Below are 15,699 nucleotides of genomic sequence, written 5' to 3'. Positions count from 1 at the left end.
GAGCCTGGAAATTCCAGATCCTCAAATAATTTTAAACACTGTACAGCTAATAATTAAAAGGCTGCATGAGTCAACCTCTAAAATAAAAAAAAAAAAATCCAATTTAATCCTGATTTGTGGTCTCATTCTATTACATTTACTCATGTTATTAAAAAATCCTAAACTTCACACATGGTATCTATTAAAAGAGAGAGATGTTACTGGCAAAAATGTGATGTAGTAACTACTCAGAAGAGTAAATCCTTGACAACTGAACACTGACACTTTGTGATCCCACCACAAGCAAAAGAATCATAAGATGGTCTGGGTTGGAAGGGATCTTAAAGCTCATTCAGTTCCACCCCCGTGTCAGGGGCAGGGACACTTTTCTCTAGAGCAGCTTGCTCCAAGCTGTGTCTAACCTGGCCAGGGATGGGGTAGCCACAGCTTCTGGGCAACCTGACAGATTAATACTAAACTTAATTAGAGGCACAGTTATTAACCTTTGTCAAGTCTGACATATATCAGAAGTCCTTGTCAGCAGAAAATGTTCAGTGACCAAGTTCTTCCTATCAGATACATGCCCAAACATTTTGGAGGGAAAGGGAGAATTTCCTTATTCTCTTACTCTTCTTTCACACACCTGCTTTCTCCTTATTTTTAGAGTGAGAGGGGAGTAAGACACCCTGCTTTAGTGCTTCCATTAACCACCTTCTCTTTTTGAGAAGTGAACTGGTGCAGAAAATGGACCATTTGCTCCTGTCACTGCAATATACTTTTCAGCATCCTTGTGAAAATTCACGTACACTTGCCAAGGTACAGGCAACAAAAGAACTGACAGTGTTTGTGGGATGTCTGCCTTCCACCCGTCCAACACCCTTCTTCCCACTCTTCTGATTAATGACATCCTTTCACATCTGATTCAGTCCAAATGTATCGGTTTTGAACAGGAACCAACAAACCTTTAAGACCCTTTAGAACTACATTTGTATTTCAGCATCAATACCTTGATTCTGTTTCCCAAAGATCACCCAAGAATCATACTTTCAGTACCTGTTTGTACTCCTGTCTCTTGTTCCAGCTGCTGGTAGAGCTTGTTTGAATAGTGTGCCATCTTCAGCTCGATCGATGCCTGTCTGGCTGTGCTCACAATGCCAGCACAGAAGCGAGTGGTACCAGCAGCTAACCTGCGAGAGAAGTTGCATAGAAGGCCTCAGCTGGCTGGCAGGCAGAGAGCTGAGACCCCCTCCACCCTGCTGCTCCAGCAGCTCTGCTGACAGCACAGACCAGATAGCAAGCTCGCCCCCAGACACATCAGACCAAAGGCTGTAAGTTGGAAGATGGAGGGATAACACAGCCTCTAGGATTCCTTTAGTTCACTTCTGAAAATGCATTGTTTTCCAAAACCATTTCTCTTTAACTAGTCCTAAACTCTGAAAGTTTTCAAAGAATCACAGATTCCTAGACTATAGTCTGTCACCCATGTGGGGATCTACACAGTTTCTCACCATGTCTCAACCCTTCCAGTGGCTGGGAGGAGTCACTGGGAAGCTTTGCCAACTATTTTAAACACTGTCCAGATGGGAAAATCAAAGTGAATTTCCAGGAGTATTTTGAAGTTGAGCAAAGACTGAGGTCTGCAAATCCCGGACTGGTTTAGGTTGGAAGGGACCTTAAACCTCATCCAGTTCCAACCCCTGCCACGGGCAGGGACACCTTCCACTAGACCAGGTTGCTCCAAGCCCTGTCCAAGCTGGCCTTGAACACTGCCAGGGACAGGGCAGCCACAGCTTCTCTGGGCAACCTGTTCCGTACGTTTCATACCTTTGTTTCACCTGGGGTCAGCAGTCTGCTCACACACCATGTTATCACAGTTTACTGCTGTGGACTCTCCCTTCACTCCTAAACAATGTTGCTTTAGATTTAAAAGAAACTTTTAAAGCATTGATGATGAGTAATGATGATAAAGTAAGATGAGTCAGTGACCAGAACCCTGCAGCACTGCAATATGCACATATGCAGCAAAAGTACTGGCAGCATGTTGCTGCTATGAGTCCTAACTGATGACTGCTGGATTGCATCAAGCAATTATTATTAAATACTACCTTATGCTGAAGTCGACCTGCCTACCTGATTCTTTGTTTCTCCAAAGCAGGACTCCCCTCAAACAAAAATTAATTTGGATTTGTGTCTTCCATCTTTGCCATTTACAGTAAGAACAAGTCCCTCTCACTGTGTAGTAACTGCCAGACAGGTACACCTATTTCTTACCCCTTTTTAAACTGTCCCTTAAACCACTGTCCATCCACCTATTGGTGAAGGGCTGCTGTAAAGACAGAAACCTATTAAAAACTCCCTGCAGCAGAGGCAGGGGAAAATTAAACAGCATCTCCCTTGCAACCTCCTTCCACAATACTTCAGGTCATCTTTCCTGCTGCTAAAGCAATCCTGCTGTTTTCCACTTGCCTACTAAAGCCTTTGACAAGACTGCTTTTGGCCTATGGTGTCTATACTTTCTCAGCAATTCCAATAAAGAAACAGCTAAGTAAGGTGCATCCCTACTTGGTGACAACCAAAACAGCTGAAGCAAGATTTCACCAAGCTGTGCTTCACATGAGATGCTTCTGCTAATGCAATACTGTTTCTTTCCCTTGAGCATGCACATAAACTGAGCTCATATAGCATCTAACCCCATGAAGATCTGTCATGGGGTATTCAGACCCCACTACAAGCTAGTCAGGATTACATTTCATTACAAATGAAGCCTAGCACCTTATTTCACTCCAAAGGACACCGCACTCAAAGTCTCAGATCAGACTGCCCAATTTCTTCTTTTTGCAACTATAAAGAATTTGGTAGTACCTGCTTCCCAGCCACCAAAGTCAAGGAGTCACAGTTAATTATTCCTAAAGACAGAACCAGGTGGGAAGCTATAAACTAGACAGTAAATATTCGCAGCCCAGCACCTATTTAGGGTGTTAGGATCTGCTGCAATAAACACCTCTTCAAGTCTTAGCACTATCTCATACCCAAGGTCCCAAAATTTCTTAATGAAAACAATACAAATCTACCTCTGAAACAGAAATCTAAACAACAGGTAAGGGCTGTGCAGTCAGCTTTCCACAGGATCTCCACACTCTGCCACAGACTGCAGATCCAGCTCACAAAGGAGAGCACAATGACTCTTACTCGGCCAGTCTGTAACTGCCTTGGCTGTTTTACAGACAGGCACAAAGTCCTGCAACAGACAAACTAGATGACCTGAGCCTTTAGCCACACACAGCATGGTGTTCTAGTGATGTCTGCTTATAACCCCCACGTCCCCCACAATTTCTTGTGAGCTTTGCTGGCAGCCTAAAACTTTGTATGTGTACTGCATCCTGTTTCTAGAGATGGTCGACAGGGGCTAGGTGATTTACACAGAGTTTTAGTTCTCCTAAAATGGTCCACCTTTGCCAGCTGCAGTGTGTTTTACATTACCTGCATATGTGCCAGAGCAGATGGATATCTCCCAAAGGAACTGTCCATGGAAAACATATGCCAGGGCAGAGTTCTCCTGATAGGAACCACATCCCATGGAGGACCTGTGCTGGAGGCCAACATGATCATATCCCACCCGTCACCCCCCGCACTTCTTAGGCTGGACAAAAGACCCTGAAGTGCAGGAGCGAAGTTGAGCATGGGATAGGAGAAGTGGCATTTTAATCTTTGGTTTGTTTCTCACAACCTGAATTTATTTTAACAGGCATGAAATAAAGTAATTATTTAATTACTTTAAGCTGATTCTCCCTAAGGCAAGTCTGTTCTGCCCACAGCAGAAGGGTAAGATATTTCTATGTCTTTACCTTGATCCATGAGCTTTCTCAGCCTGCTTTCTCCCCTGTCTTGCTAGGAGGCAAAGTGGCTGTGTGGGAATCTTGCCCTTCACAAAAGCTAACCCAATGCAACCGCACAGGGTATACGCTTCACCTCGCAAGTATGCCTAGTGCTTTGGAACAAGCAGTAAAGTGTAGTTACCAACATTCAATGTAATTTTATTCCTCGGTTCCAAGTCCAGATGAAGAGGTAAAAATAACACATTGCAGCTAATGCTGGTATGCACGGAAGTCCTGTTTCTTGAGTTTTGTTACCAGAAATCCTTACCTGCCCTGCTCAAGTAAGACTATGTCCTTCCAACCCATCTTGGAAAGGTGATATGCCACGGAGGTGCCCATGATTCCACCACCACAGATGACAACCTGCGCCTGTGCTGGCAAGGCAACCGGGTGAGGTTCTGCTGTACTTGAGGTGCTTTGCCGGGCGCAGGTCATTCTTCCCCATTTTGGGTTAGCCATCCTCCAATGGATATCTGATAGCAACCGGAGAAACATCCTGGCAGCTGTTTCCCAGTTTTCTTGAAGCACTGCCTAGATATGTCCAGACATTAGCTCAGGACCACTCCTTCTAGAAGGAAAAAGATGAAAATCACATTATCACTTCTCTTATTATATACAAGGCTGGCAGTAGAAAACATCACGTGGTGCACCCAGTAAAACATGGGAATGCTGGTAAGTAAACAAACAGAAGAGCAGTTAGTCAGTCCTGAAACAATAGCATTGCTATTAAGGTTTCAACTTAGACTGCATAATGGGTACAGAGCATTATACCTCTGTTTCTGACATCTGCATATCTCAACAATGAGCAAAGAACCAGATGAAAACAGGAAAATAATGTGGAGGAAGCTGTCACCCCAACAACAGGTAGAGCAGTGCAAGCCAGCAGGCACAGAACATGCTCTGAACCCTTTTATAAGGGTAACAGGGCGCCAGCAAGCTTTGTTATTAACGTCGTCAGGCCTTTACCTCAGGCAGGACACAGGGTCCGGTCACAGTAAGCACAGCGAGGAGCAGCAGAGGCTTTCTCCGACACCGAGAGCTCTCCCCCTACACCTCCCAGGGCCGCTGACCGCGGTACCACCACCGAGCTCTCAGCCCATGTCCCTAACACCGTGCTGCAGGCTGGTGCCTCCTCACGGACCCATGTGGGTAGGACGGCACAGCCGCGCTGCCCGCCCTGACCCTCACGGCAACGATTCCCAGGACGGGAAGGGGGGTGCTCGGCCTGCTCTCCTGCGCCGCATTCCCGGCCCCGCGGCAGGCTGGAGGAAGTGGAGAAGGAGGAGGAGGAGGAAGAGAAGGAGAAGGAGGAAGAGGAGCGGGGCCGGGGGAACGGCGGAGGCCGCGCCGGCTCACCTGAAGCAGCGGTGGGGGGAAAGACGCACTGACCTTCCGCGCTTTACGGCCACCAGCCGCGGCGCGACAACCCGCCCCTGCGCGCCCCGTCACCAGCCCCGGGGAGGGGGGCGGAGCCCGAGGAGGGAGGGAGGGGACGTGGCTTAGCGAGGCCCCGCCCCCGGGAGGCGCGCGCGCCCTCAGGAGTAAACGACAAACAAGTAAAAAACCTGCAGACGCTTTTTATTAAATTCTCCTGTTTCATCTGTACAGAAAACAAACAAAAGGAACGCACATTATTATTATTATTATTATTATGTTCAGAATCTCGGTAACGTCTCAAAATTACACAGCATGGACATGTAAAAAAAAACAAAAACCAATGAAAACCAAACCCAAAACAACCCGAAAGGAGTGGCTGGGATTTATACACACCGAGGGGAAACAAGGTACAGAAAAGGTCTCGTTAATATCACATATGAAAATCATAATCATAATTAAGAAAGAGACTAAGTTCAAACAGCTTCTGCTGTACAACAGGAATCCCCACTGCGTCTGGTTTGGTTTCCCATAAATCCTGGCTCCCAGCTCTCTGGGATGCTGCCGAGCCCAACACAAGTGTTATTCCCAGCCTCTGATCACCTCAGCATGAGCATCCCTTTGCCCTAGCTCAGTATTCCCCAAGGCAAGAGCTACACCAGCGCTCCAAATCACTAAACACAGGGAGGCGGTGAGGTGGGATTTGGGAGATGCCAGGAAGGGATCTTTTGCTTTCGGTCAGCTATGGAATGAAATTGGAGTGTTGTGGAAGGAGAAAACAGCCATCTGCCCCTGGCCAGCAAGTGGCAACACATTATTCCCACTTCCTGCCCCACACCGGTGGCACTCGATGGGTGGACGCCGGATCCCACCAGCACAGGAGGAGCAGCGGTGCCAGCTCAACTCTCTCCTGATCAGGTGTGATTCGGATCCCCTCTGTCCACCCAAGCCGGGGAAGCGAGGCTGGTCTGGCCCCTGAGCAGAGAGACTGCCTTAAATGTACCTGGGAGCTGCCCTGAAGGTTGGGAGCCCCACAGGTAAGAACACACTCTCACTAAAGCTGTTTTGAGCCTTCAGAGATGTTTTAAACAGGGACACAAGTGCTAGATGAAATGTTCTGGTTCTGTACCACTCATGCACTCAAAAAACACTTCAAAATTACCTTTTTCTGTCAAAAAAGCCCAAAACTGATAAAAAAAAAAAAGTAGTACTACAATCTCCTTTCAACTAAATAATAAAATTGGATTTTAACAGAAGTCGCCATCCAACTTGGGACATAATTCTTTTACAGCGTGATGGGACTCACGTGTCGCATTTCTTCCCTCCATGCCCACCCAGAGCCAGTTCTGTACTTGAGACATTCACTCCTTTCCATTATTTTTAACATAATGCACTTACTGTGGATTCTATCTGAGCAAGGCTGATTATGTTCCCATGGATTCAAGTGTCAGGTTCTGGGGGAAAAGCTTAAATTTTGTTACAGAATCACTTGAGCTTCATTAGGGTTTTTCACAGCCCTTGGCAGTGATGCAGACACATGTGCTCAACTCAACTGGCCTGACAGCACCCGAAGGGCAGGAAAAACATTCCTGATGAGTTACACTCCAGCAGTGAGAAACAAGGCAAGACAATCTCGAGTTGCAGCTCAGCAAAAGGACTTGATTAGACCCACTAGGTAAACAATAAATAAACTTATTAAAGGTCAACAACAATGAATACTAATTTGCTAGCAGGAGTGGAGGAACGAGGTGCACATCTACTTGAAGGTGCCCATGCTCATTGCAGGGCGGTTGAATTAGATGAGCTTTGAAGGTCCCTTCCAACACAGACTATTCTACGACCATGCACAGTCCCTTCACACATGCCATCATGTAGAAAACAGAACCTGTTAACCCTTGCAGCAGCAGAAGGGGAACAGAGAGCTGTACACCTTGCTAGATCCCAGTCATCCAGTCTTACCAACCAGCATCACTACCATCCAGGATAAACTTTCCAAAAGAAGGTTTTGTGATGACAAAAGTTAAAAAAACCTAAACCAAGCACCTCCTGAGCTGCACTCTGTGGAAGGCAGCCTCCACCAAAGAAAGAGGTACCCCAGGTTTTGCCACACCAACACTCTTCCTTTGGTGGATCACAGCTATTTCTAGCACTCCCAATTAGATTTGAGAAGTTAAATAGGCTTCCTCAAGGTCAAGGCAACAGCACTGTTTCTTACAGCTATTTCTTTCCCTGCCATGGAAAACTGATAACTGCAGGTGAGATGCTGTGCTGGGAACAGCACCAGCAGGTTATTTTTGTAAGTGTAGGTTTCTGTGCTTTTGAGACCTCCAGATTTTTAGATCTAGAAGGAGCATGATGTTTCAAGACTGGAACTGGTAGATTTCTAGTCACAAAAAAAGCAAATCTGGTCATAAGCAGTGGCAGGAGGCCCCGTATTAAAATGTGAGGAGGTTAATAGTGCTCATGGGCCCTCTGCCAGTGTCGCACCTTTAGAAGCTGGGTCTGTGCACTTACAGTGGACATCAAGGGAACTGTGCAGAAATTGATTCTGTATTCTACCTTTGCTTCAGAGGGCCTCCAGACACACACCTACAGCACCATCCCAGAGTGTCTGCACTGAAACTGTATTCCCAGGTGAGCCTGCTGATACAGACAGGAACACTATCAAACACAGACCAATGCTGTAGACTACAGACGCCAAACACAGCACTCCAGGTACCCTCATCTTAACCTTCTCCAAATTAAAATACACAGAAAAAAACCCCCACCCAGCAAGCCTTATATCTGAAAGTAAAGAAAGTCACCTTTGGAGCTAAACAGAGTTTACATTCAGAACTACGGCTACAAACCTACGATTTTCACTGCAATGTCTTTTGGAATTTAGTGAAAGATGCTATTTCTAGACAGTAAGCCATCTAATTAGACTTTTCAAGCTAATCAAGTTACAATATGCCTTTTCAAAGAGTCACAACAGTTTAAAAAAAAGCCCTCTGACAGCAACTTCATTATGCCTGACACTTCAAAAAGCAGGGCTTGTGCTAAGCAAGCAAGGACACAGATCCCGCTTCCCTTGCCAGCAGCTCTGTGAACACACTCATCTCTACAGCAGAAATTCCAGCACTCTGTCAAGTGACACAATACACACCTACAGATGCCTAACTAACCTGTGTTAGACACCTGTGCTGCCGAGATACAATCAACCATCCCTCCCCTCTGCTCCATTTCACATTGACAGAGGGCAGTTAAGCTGTTAGGAAAAGGGGTGAGAAGAAAAATTCAGGTTTAATTTTGTTCTACCTAACTGCCTAACCACAATCCTACCACTCACTAATTCTCCACTGAACTTTCATAGCTCAGACTTTCACTACTGGTTGCCTTGTGTTCATAATACTTTGATATAAAGCCAGAAGTGTTTGTGAAAGACCCACTGGCATAGTAAGTCTAAAATCATATCACTAATAGTTTGCTGTCCATTCATGGAGTGGGATGAAGGTACATACACAAAAAGCTTCAGTTGCAGCAAAAGCTCACAGTATTTTGTATTTGCCATTCTGTACATGCAGCATCATCAGAATCAGCTGGTCCACGCTCCAGAGTGTCTCAAACCACCTTCACAGTTCTTCTAGAGAACATTGTGGAGAGCTGGAAATGTCAGGTCTTACCTAGCAGGACACTATGCAGGAAGAAAAAGTCATGGTTTGAGCATCAGCCCAGGTTGGACAGTTCCAGGCACACAATTTTTACCGCAGCACACGCACATGAGCACATCTAGAAGGCGAATAAAGTATCTCCTACTGTACACGTGGACTCTCGTGCAGTCACCTCTCAACTCCTCCAGCACAATGTTTCAGCCAAAGCCAGTGCCTTATGACTTCCGTGCCCCCTTGTACTTAAGGAAGAAAGGTGATGGTAAGAATAGGCCACAACTACTGGTGCAGCGTTTCTAAAACACCTTCCATGGACTCGGGTGTGAGTATCAGGTCCTGGAAGAGTAACTACACACAGAATGAGTGCACACATTGATGGTAACAATGTGAAAGCTACTTCCCTTAAAGATCCAGATGTTTCTATACATCCATACGACACTATCTTCCTCCCATCCACTCCTCCTTGGCCTTCTGGACCAGCACTTGTGTCCTACATTCCACGAAAGGCCAGCTGCCATCAATATCAGTTGTAATTGTGAAAATAAAGATCACTCTTCAGTGCTATTGTTCAAAGCATGATGACCCAGACAGGCAAGTTAACAAACCACTGCACTATTCCATAAGTAACCATCTCACAGAGAGAGCAGGTTGAGTGTTCAGTCACTTTCTCCATGACTGTCTGAGCACTGCATTTATTACCTGCATGTCAACATCTATAGTGTGTTAATGTGGAAAGGTAACAGCTTAGCAGCAGCAAGATAAAATAAAAGGAGTGTTAGAATTTTACTGCATCATTGCTAATAAAAAAGTTGACCAAGTGGTACTGATCATGGCACTTAATACCCACTGACAGCAGCCGTGTACACTCCTGACAGGCTCTACATGCCACATGTCTACACTGTGTCTTTAATCTACTGAAATACAAGTTGTACAGCTCATGTGAGTATCTGGTCCTGGTCAGTATTTTATTCTATCTTGCAAGTGTGGCAGGGAAAGAAAAGGAGGACATCTTTTCAGAAAAAAAAATAAAAATCCACAGTCACAAAAGCAAGATATTCACTAGGTGACACCACTGACTGGTGTCCTTAGATTGTCCAGGACTATGCTCTGAAGATGCTTTAAGTAAGATGAGCAAGATGTCCGAAACAAGGCCAACTGTGGTATAAGATGCAATTTACCCTTTAATTTCCTGCCTCAACTTTACCCAGCCACAGAGGATGACTAGATTTCAGTAAGAACCATTACCTAAATCATACAGTCAATGTGCAGATATATGTCTTTCTTTAAAAACCGACTTAAAAATGAGCTGCAGGTCATATCAGTCTGATTTGGAGAGTGAAGGCAGTTCCAACAGTACAGTAGAGACTTGTCTACAGGCAGGTAAATGAGAGTCTGCTAACAGAGGGTAACAAAAGCTGCTGCTGGCTGGGCTGCCAATGTTGCACACAAACTTTTATAGGATGAAGATGCTGTGGATGAGATCCAGGATGGGAAAACTGAGCCAACACCTGTTGCTGTTCTAATTTTTTTGATTTTTTTGTTTGTTTGTTGTTTTTTTTTTTTGTTGGTTTGTTTTTTTTTTTTGTTTTTGTTTTTTTTTTTGTTTTGTTTTGTTTTTATTCTCCTCTCACAAGAGGGCATTGGTTGACTATACAGAGGAGGACTGTACAAAACTGGGCACTGGGCAGGCATTTCTTCAGCAGGCAATTCAGGCTCTACCTATCCTTGAGCTCTCTTGTTACCCGCTTGGTGATGCGTCCACACATCAGGCCGATGAGGAAGAGTACACAGATGCCAACTGTGATCACAGACAGTATGTAATTCTTGGACGGAGAGGTCATAACTTGCATGGCAAGGTCAGAAAAGCCTTCTGCTGGGGCAACCTGCAGGTGAGAAGGGAATAAATGAACCAAGCTGCATTTCCCATGCAACTCTTAAACCCTGGCATTTATCAGGTTTAGTCCCTGGTGCTGTTATTGCCTACTGTCATCATCAGGCTTGGCCTGAACCACAAACGAGGCCTGTAATGATTCATCTGAAGGAACTGCTGCTCAGCAGACAGATTTGTAACAGGAAGCTCTGCTGAGCCCATTATATTGCCCCAGACCATCTCTACAGGAGACCAAGCCCTGGGTGCACAAAACCCAGTTTAATTCTGCACTGTGGAGTCTGCTGAGAGAGTAACAAGCTCAGAAAAGAAGACCTGATTTAAATTTTTTTGGACCAAACTCAAATGTTAAACTTCCTTCAGGGACAAGAATTTCATTGCTATTGAAGTTTTTCCATTAACATCTTGCAACAGAAAGATCCAATGCAAAAAGAAAAGGGAGATGCAGTACACACCTTTGCAGCATAGCTCCACATTTCAATACGATCATTAAGGCGTTTCTTGCATTCAGGCTGCAACCTCACACGTTTATCTTCCAGAGCTTCCATTAAGCATGACATTTCTGTGATGCACAGAAGATGGTGTTACAAAACAGAAACAGGGGCTTCAACAACATGCTACGGCAAGGCTGCTGGAAAGGGCCACTGGAAAGGGTTACACAGCTTTCTAAACAGACCAGCCAGCCCAACAGGCTGTATACAAAGTCCTGCTGTACCCTTGAAGCTAGCAGTTTCATTAAGATCCACAATTCATAGTTTTGAAATTGGTTTCGAGGTGCAAGGAACAGATTTTGAGGTGCAAGGAATTTCAACTCCCCAAAAGAAATTTCAGTACCTATCCAATTATTTACGATGCCTTGTAAATCTGCATCTTCAATTAATTTCTTCAATTAATTACTTTAAATTCAACGCCACTATCCTTTAGAGAGAACCAAAATCAAATTCAGCTCAGGAAAAATCAGTGTTAGCTCCTTAGACTTCCTAGGAATTTCTTTTCATCAAGAGAATGTTTTGGAAAGGTTTCACTTCCTCAGTTTTCATACAGTCCTGTGAAAAGGAAATGGGATCACAATGCTCTGGGTGCCTACAGAGCGGCTTGGCTAACTCATAAGCTCTTTCATATGCTCATGAGACACCAGTATAAAACTTTGTATTTTATACTTAGGCTGCTTTACTTGAATAATCCCTAATTGGATGTTTGCTGCTTTTCAGTGAAGAGGTATTTTGTTCATAGAGAACAGACTGCAAACTTTTAACTCCAGACTTTTAAAATGCAACTGTCAATTCAGACACTCAGAGGCAGATCCCTCTCCCTCAGAAGCTTCAGACTTCTGCTTATCTTCAGCATAAACACATCAGAAGACACATCAAAAGCAGTATGATAAAACAGGAATAAATAAAAGATATCCAGAATTTCAGAAAGGCATTCAGCAACCAGAATGAAAGATAATGATCAGGAAAATACTTGGCTACTATTTTTAATGCCAGATAAACTCAGAAATATTCGAAAGTTCAGAATCTTTCCCCTGTTCCCCTGCTACCTTTCCTTAAACAGCCATACACACTATCCAGACAGCTAACATAACAGCAGGAACAAACTGGAAGAGCTTGACCTTAAATAGGAAAAGAATGAGTTAAGAAACAAATAAATGAGGTTTCAAGAGGTCTGACCATGCTGAACTCAGTCTTGGAGGCCTTAGAACAATTGATAAAGTCTCAAAGCCTTTAGCTGCTATGCGATCTTAGAAAGCGTAGTAAGGATTACCTACCCTCTGTGATATTCAAAAGGAAAAAACTGGTATGTGTAAGCAGAGAAGGAAAAAAGAGATTAAAGGACTTCAGTTTGATTTTATTTGTCAAAATACTGGAACAAAGAAGCCAACTTTGGCCAAAGACGGACACAAAGAAAGAAGGACAAAAGGGATCAGCTAAGAAAGAATCTTGGGAAACCAAGTTGATTTGCTTCTGTAAAAGAAGCAGCTTAGTTCTAGGGAAATTTCTGGGACAGTGTGATGTGACATTGTTGTAAGTAAGCTTGGGAGCTGTGTCCTGTGGGAAGGTCATACAGCGCGAGACATAACCTCACTGAAAATGGGTCCATGTATTTCAGCCCATGTGTAATAAGAGCTCATTTTCAACAGGACTTCACCAAGGAAGGATATTATAGAAGGGTTACAGATCTTGCATCACACACTACTGTCAGTAATCATACGGAACTTAAAATATACTCCTTAAATCTGCAGATAAGGCTGCAGGTTTGTATCAGGACTGAAGAAAAGGTCCCACCTTGGACACCAGGAAGGACTGCTTCTTGATACCCACCTTCTATTGGCATCTACTGCCTCTGCAGTTGTTCCACCGTACTACCCACCAAGTGGGTAAGTAATAAAGGTGGAAATATCTTGTACTTAAGATAATGCTGGCAAGAAAATACCACTTAAAGCTCCCAGGACTGAGAAGTTATACAAATAACGAATGAGCACTTACGGCGCCCTCTCCCTGGTGGAATGGCAGCACAGTGGTGCTTGATATCGAGGGCACAGGCTGTGTGGAGCACTGGGTCAACAAATATATCTGCTTTGCTTTCCTTCAGCATATTGAGCACTTCCTGTGAAGGAGGAAATTACAAGCACATCTCAAAATGGAGAGAGAACAAAACTCATACTGCTTAATGTTTCTGAAAGATACATCATCTTTTTAAATCCAGTACTGTGACAAGAAACTGTCCCTGGATGAGGCTATGAATGGGGGGGGGTTAACGGCCCAGTTTATAAGGGTTACCATAGTTATGGTCATGAAAAGACCCATTTAATCTAAAATGCAAAGTTAATATGCCAGGGTTACTTCAGGTAGAACTGAAATAAGGTGCCATAGCCATGGGGCAATTCATACAGCCCTTGATTACAGCCAGACCCTAAGCCATTCCCAGCACTTACAAAGCCTACAACGGAGACAGCAAGAGATAACAAGATTAGTAAACAAGAAACTTTGGCAGCTGTCATTAAGAGAAGATCCAAGCCTGGTATTGTCAGCACAATTTACACTGGCAAATTTTAAATCGAATTGAATCACTGTAGGCCAAAACTGAGACATTTAAGGGAATTTGCAGAGCTCTGGCTTCATACTAGCTAGAACATTGCATGGGCTGTGATCTGGAAAAAACAAAAAAACCTCACAGATTTCTGCAGGGATAGGATGACTTTTAGAGCAATTTATTTCCCTTACCTTCTTGCACATTTCAGTTTTTATTTTCAGCAGATTCACTTTCAGGCATTCTTCCACCTGCCCAGTCTGCTCCTGAGCCGCTGCTTCTTCCGCACACAAACTGGAAATCTATTTTGAAGCAGGTATTTTAACATAAATAGCTCACAACAATCATTCTTCCCTTTAGCACATTTATACCTCAATATGTTAGCTCATCATTGGGTGCAGCTAGAGAACACATGATGAGATACCTTCACGCCTCCCAGATTCCCAGAGCCAGATGCAGGCTGGCTTATGCAAAATGCACACCCTTTGAAATCCAACAGCATGGGGTCAGCCCTACTGTACTGAGGAGGAAGGCGGGGGGAAAACAGTATAGGAATAACATTAAGAGATGAGAGAAGGAATATTTGAGGCATGGCTGATTCGGCTATCAAAAGCAAACGCTCAAATATCTGACTGAATTCCAGTAAAAGTTGACAACACCAGAGAACTAACACACATTTATTTTTAACAACAGGAAAGCAGTATTTTCCCATAGTCAAAAGTAGTAATGAAACCCCAGATGAAAAAGTTAATTTCATATTTAATGAAGCACAGGGAACTGTCATTCTTGCACACTAGGTGAGTGTCACAAGCAGAAAACCTGACTAGCTAGAAGCAGGGCAAAGGGGTTTGGGTTTGTTGGGTTTTGAATTGTCAAGGAAAGTTCATGTTTTAAGAAACAAAAATCTGTTACATTAAGGGAATTTTCACCCAAAAAAAGTAGCTGTGGAGCTACTTTTCCTACCTCGTCAGAGCAGTGCATCTGGAGTTGGGGATCCAGCCGATAATCAAGAGCTGATTCCTGGATTATCACTTGAATTTGGTCCTCACAGTCTTGAGAGAGACGCTATTAAGCCGAGAAAGTTATTAACCCACTCCATGACCTTTATTTTCATAAATTAATCACCTTGCATTTTAACCTGTATAGCTTGTATGTTTATACAGGCGCCTAAAAACCTCACTTGTGTACAGCCTACCCGGACTACACCACAAGCCTGGGTTGGATGTGTGATTCAACAACTATTGCTCAGCATAATCCTGCAGTTTCTCATCTGCATGCACCAGCTCTGCTTACCTGGTCTGCGTATTTCAACTTCAGGCATGAGATGACTTGCCCTTCCAACTCGGTATCATCCTTGGCTCTATTGAGGATATTCTGGCAGAATTTCGGGATGTCTGCTTTGCACGCCTTCCTGAGCACTGGATTTAAGCGGTAATCTGACCGGGAAAAATGATAGAACTTAGAGTACACATATCTTCACATTACAGAACATAAGACTCCAAAAGGGATTGGACAGAAATTTCCTGGATGACATTGTACCACCAATGAATTTAATAGTGTTTTTCCACAACAAAATACTAACTTGTGAGGTAAGAGCTTCAGGAATAAAGCAGATCAAATAACACCTGCTGACCCTCAAGAACTTGACTGAATAAAGTCAGTGTGTGCACTGACAGCTATGAAGGAATCACAGAATCCCAGACTGGTTTGGGTTGAGCGCGACTGTAAAGCTCATCCAGTTCCAAGCTCCTGCCACGGGCAGGGACACCTTCCACTAGATCAGGTTGCTCCATGCCCTGTCCAAGCTGTCCTGGAACACTGCCAGGGATGAGGCAGCTACAGCTGCAAAGTTGAATACTTTGCAAAGAGCAAAACAAAGTGAATAATATTCCAGTCATGGAGACCA

The 15,699-nt window shown here is 44.1% G+C and overlaps 2 protein-coding genes across 2 annotated transcripts in view; both read right to left on the bottom strand.

Moving 5' to 3' along the window:
- The window catches only part of PDPR (pyruvate dehydrogenase phosphatase regulatory subunit), a 28,495-nt gene extending 23,199 nt beyond the window's left edge, over positions 1-5,296 (bottom strand). The window contains exons 1-3 of the mRNA XM_062609257.1: positions 5,211-5,296; positions 4,123-4,422; positions 1,033-1,166 (exon numbers count right to left, since the gene is read on the bottom strand). Of these exons, the coding sequence (XP_062465241.1) occupies positions 1,033-1,166; positions 4,123-4,349 (361 nt within the window). The 5' untranslated portion in view covers positions 4,350-4,422; positions 5,211-5,296. The remainder of the gene's footprint in view (positions 1-1,032; positions 1,167-4,122; positions 4,423-5,210) is intronic.
- A 119-nt stretch (positions 5,297-5,415) lies between these two features.
- Positions 5,416-15,699, bottom strand: part of GLG1 (golgi glycoprotein 1) — a 93,348-nt gene continuing 83,064 nt past the window's right edge. The window contains exons 21-26 of the mRNA XM_062609252.1: positions 15,087-15,229; positions 14,757-14,858; positions 13,988-14,095; positions 13,250-13,370; positions 11,219-11,325; positions 5,416-10,758 (exon numbers count right to left, since the gene is read on the bottom strand). Of these exons, the coding sequence (XP_062465236.1) occupies positions 10,591-10,758; positions 11,219-11,325; positions 13,250-13,370; positions 13,988-14,095; positions 14,757-14,858; positions 15,087-15,229 (749 nt within the window). The 3' untranslated portion in view covers positions 5,416-10,590. The remainder of the gene's footprint in view (positions 10,759-11,218; positions 11,326-13,249; positions 13,371-13,987; positions 14,096-14,756; positions 14,859-15,086; positions 15,230-15,699) is intronic.

Source organism: Pezoporus occidentalis, unplaced genomic scaffold, assembly GCF_034315485.1.
Source record: "Pezoporus occidentalis ecotype Australia unplaced genomic scaffold, CSIRO_AGI_Poc_V1 ctg135, whole genome shotgun sequence".
NCBI classification, from domain to species: domain Eukaryota; kingdom Metazoa; phylum Chordata; class Aves; order Psittaciformes; family Psittacidae; genus Pezoporus; species Pezoporus occidentalis.
Note: the sequence above shows the minus strand (reverse complement) of the source record. Positions and strands in the feature narration are given on the sequence as shown.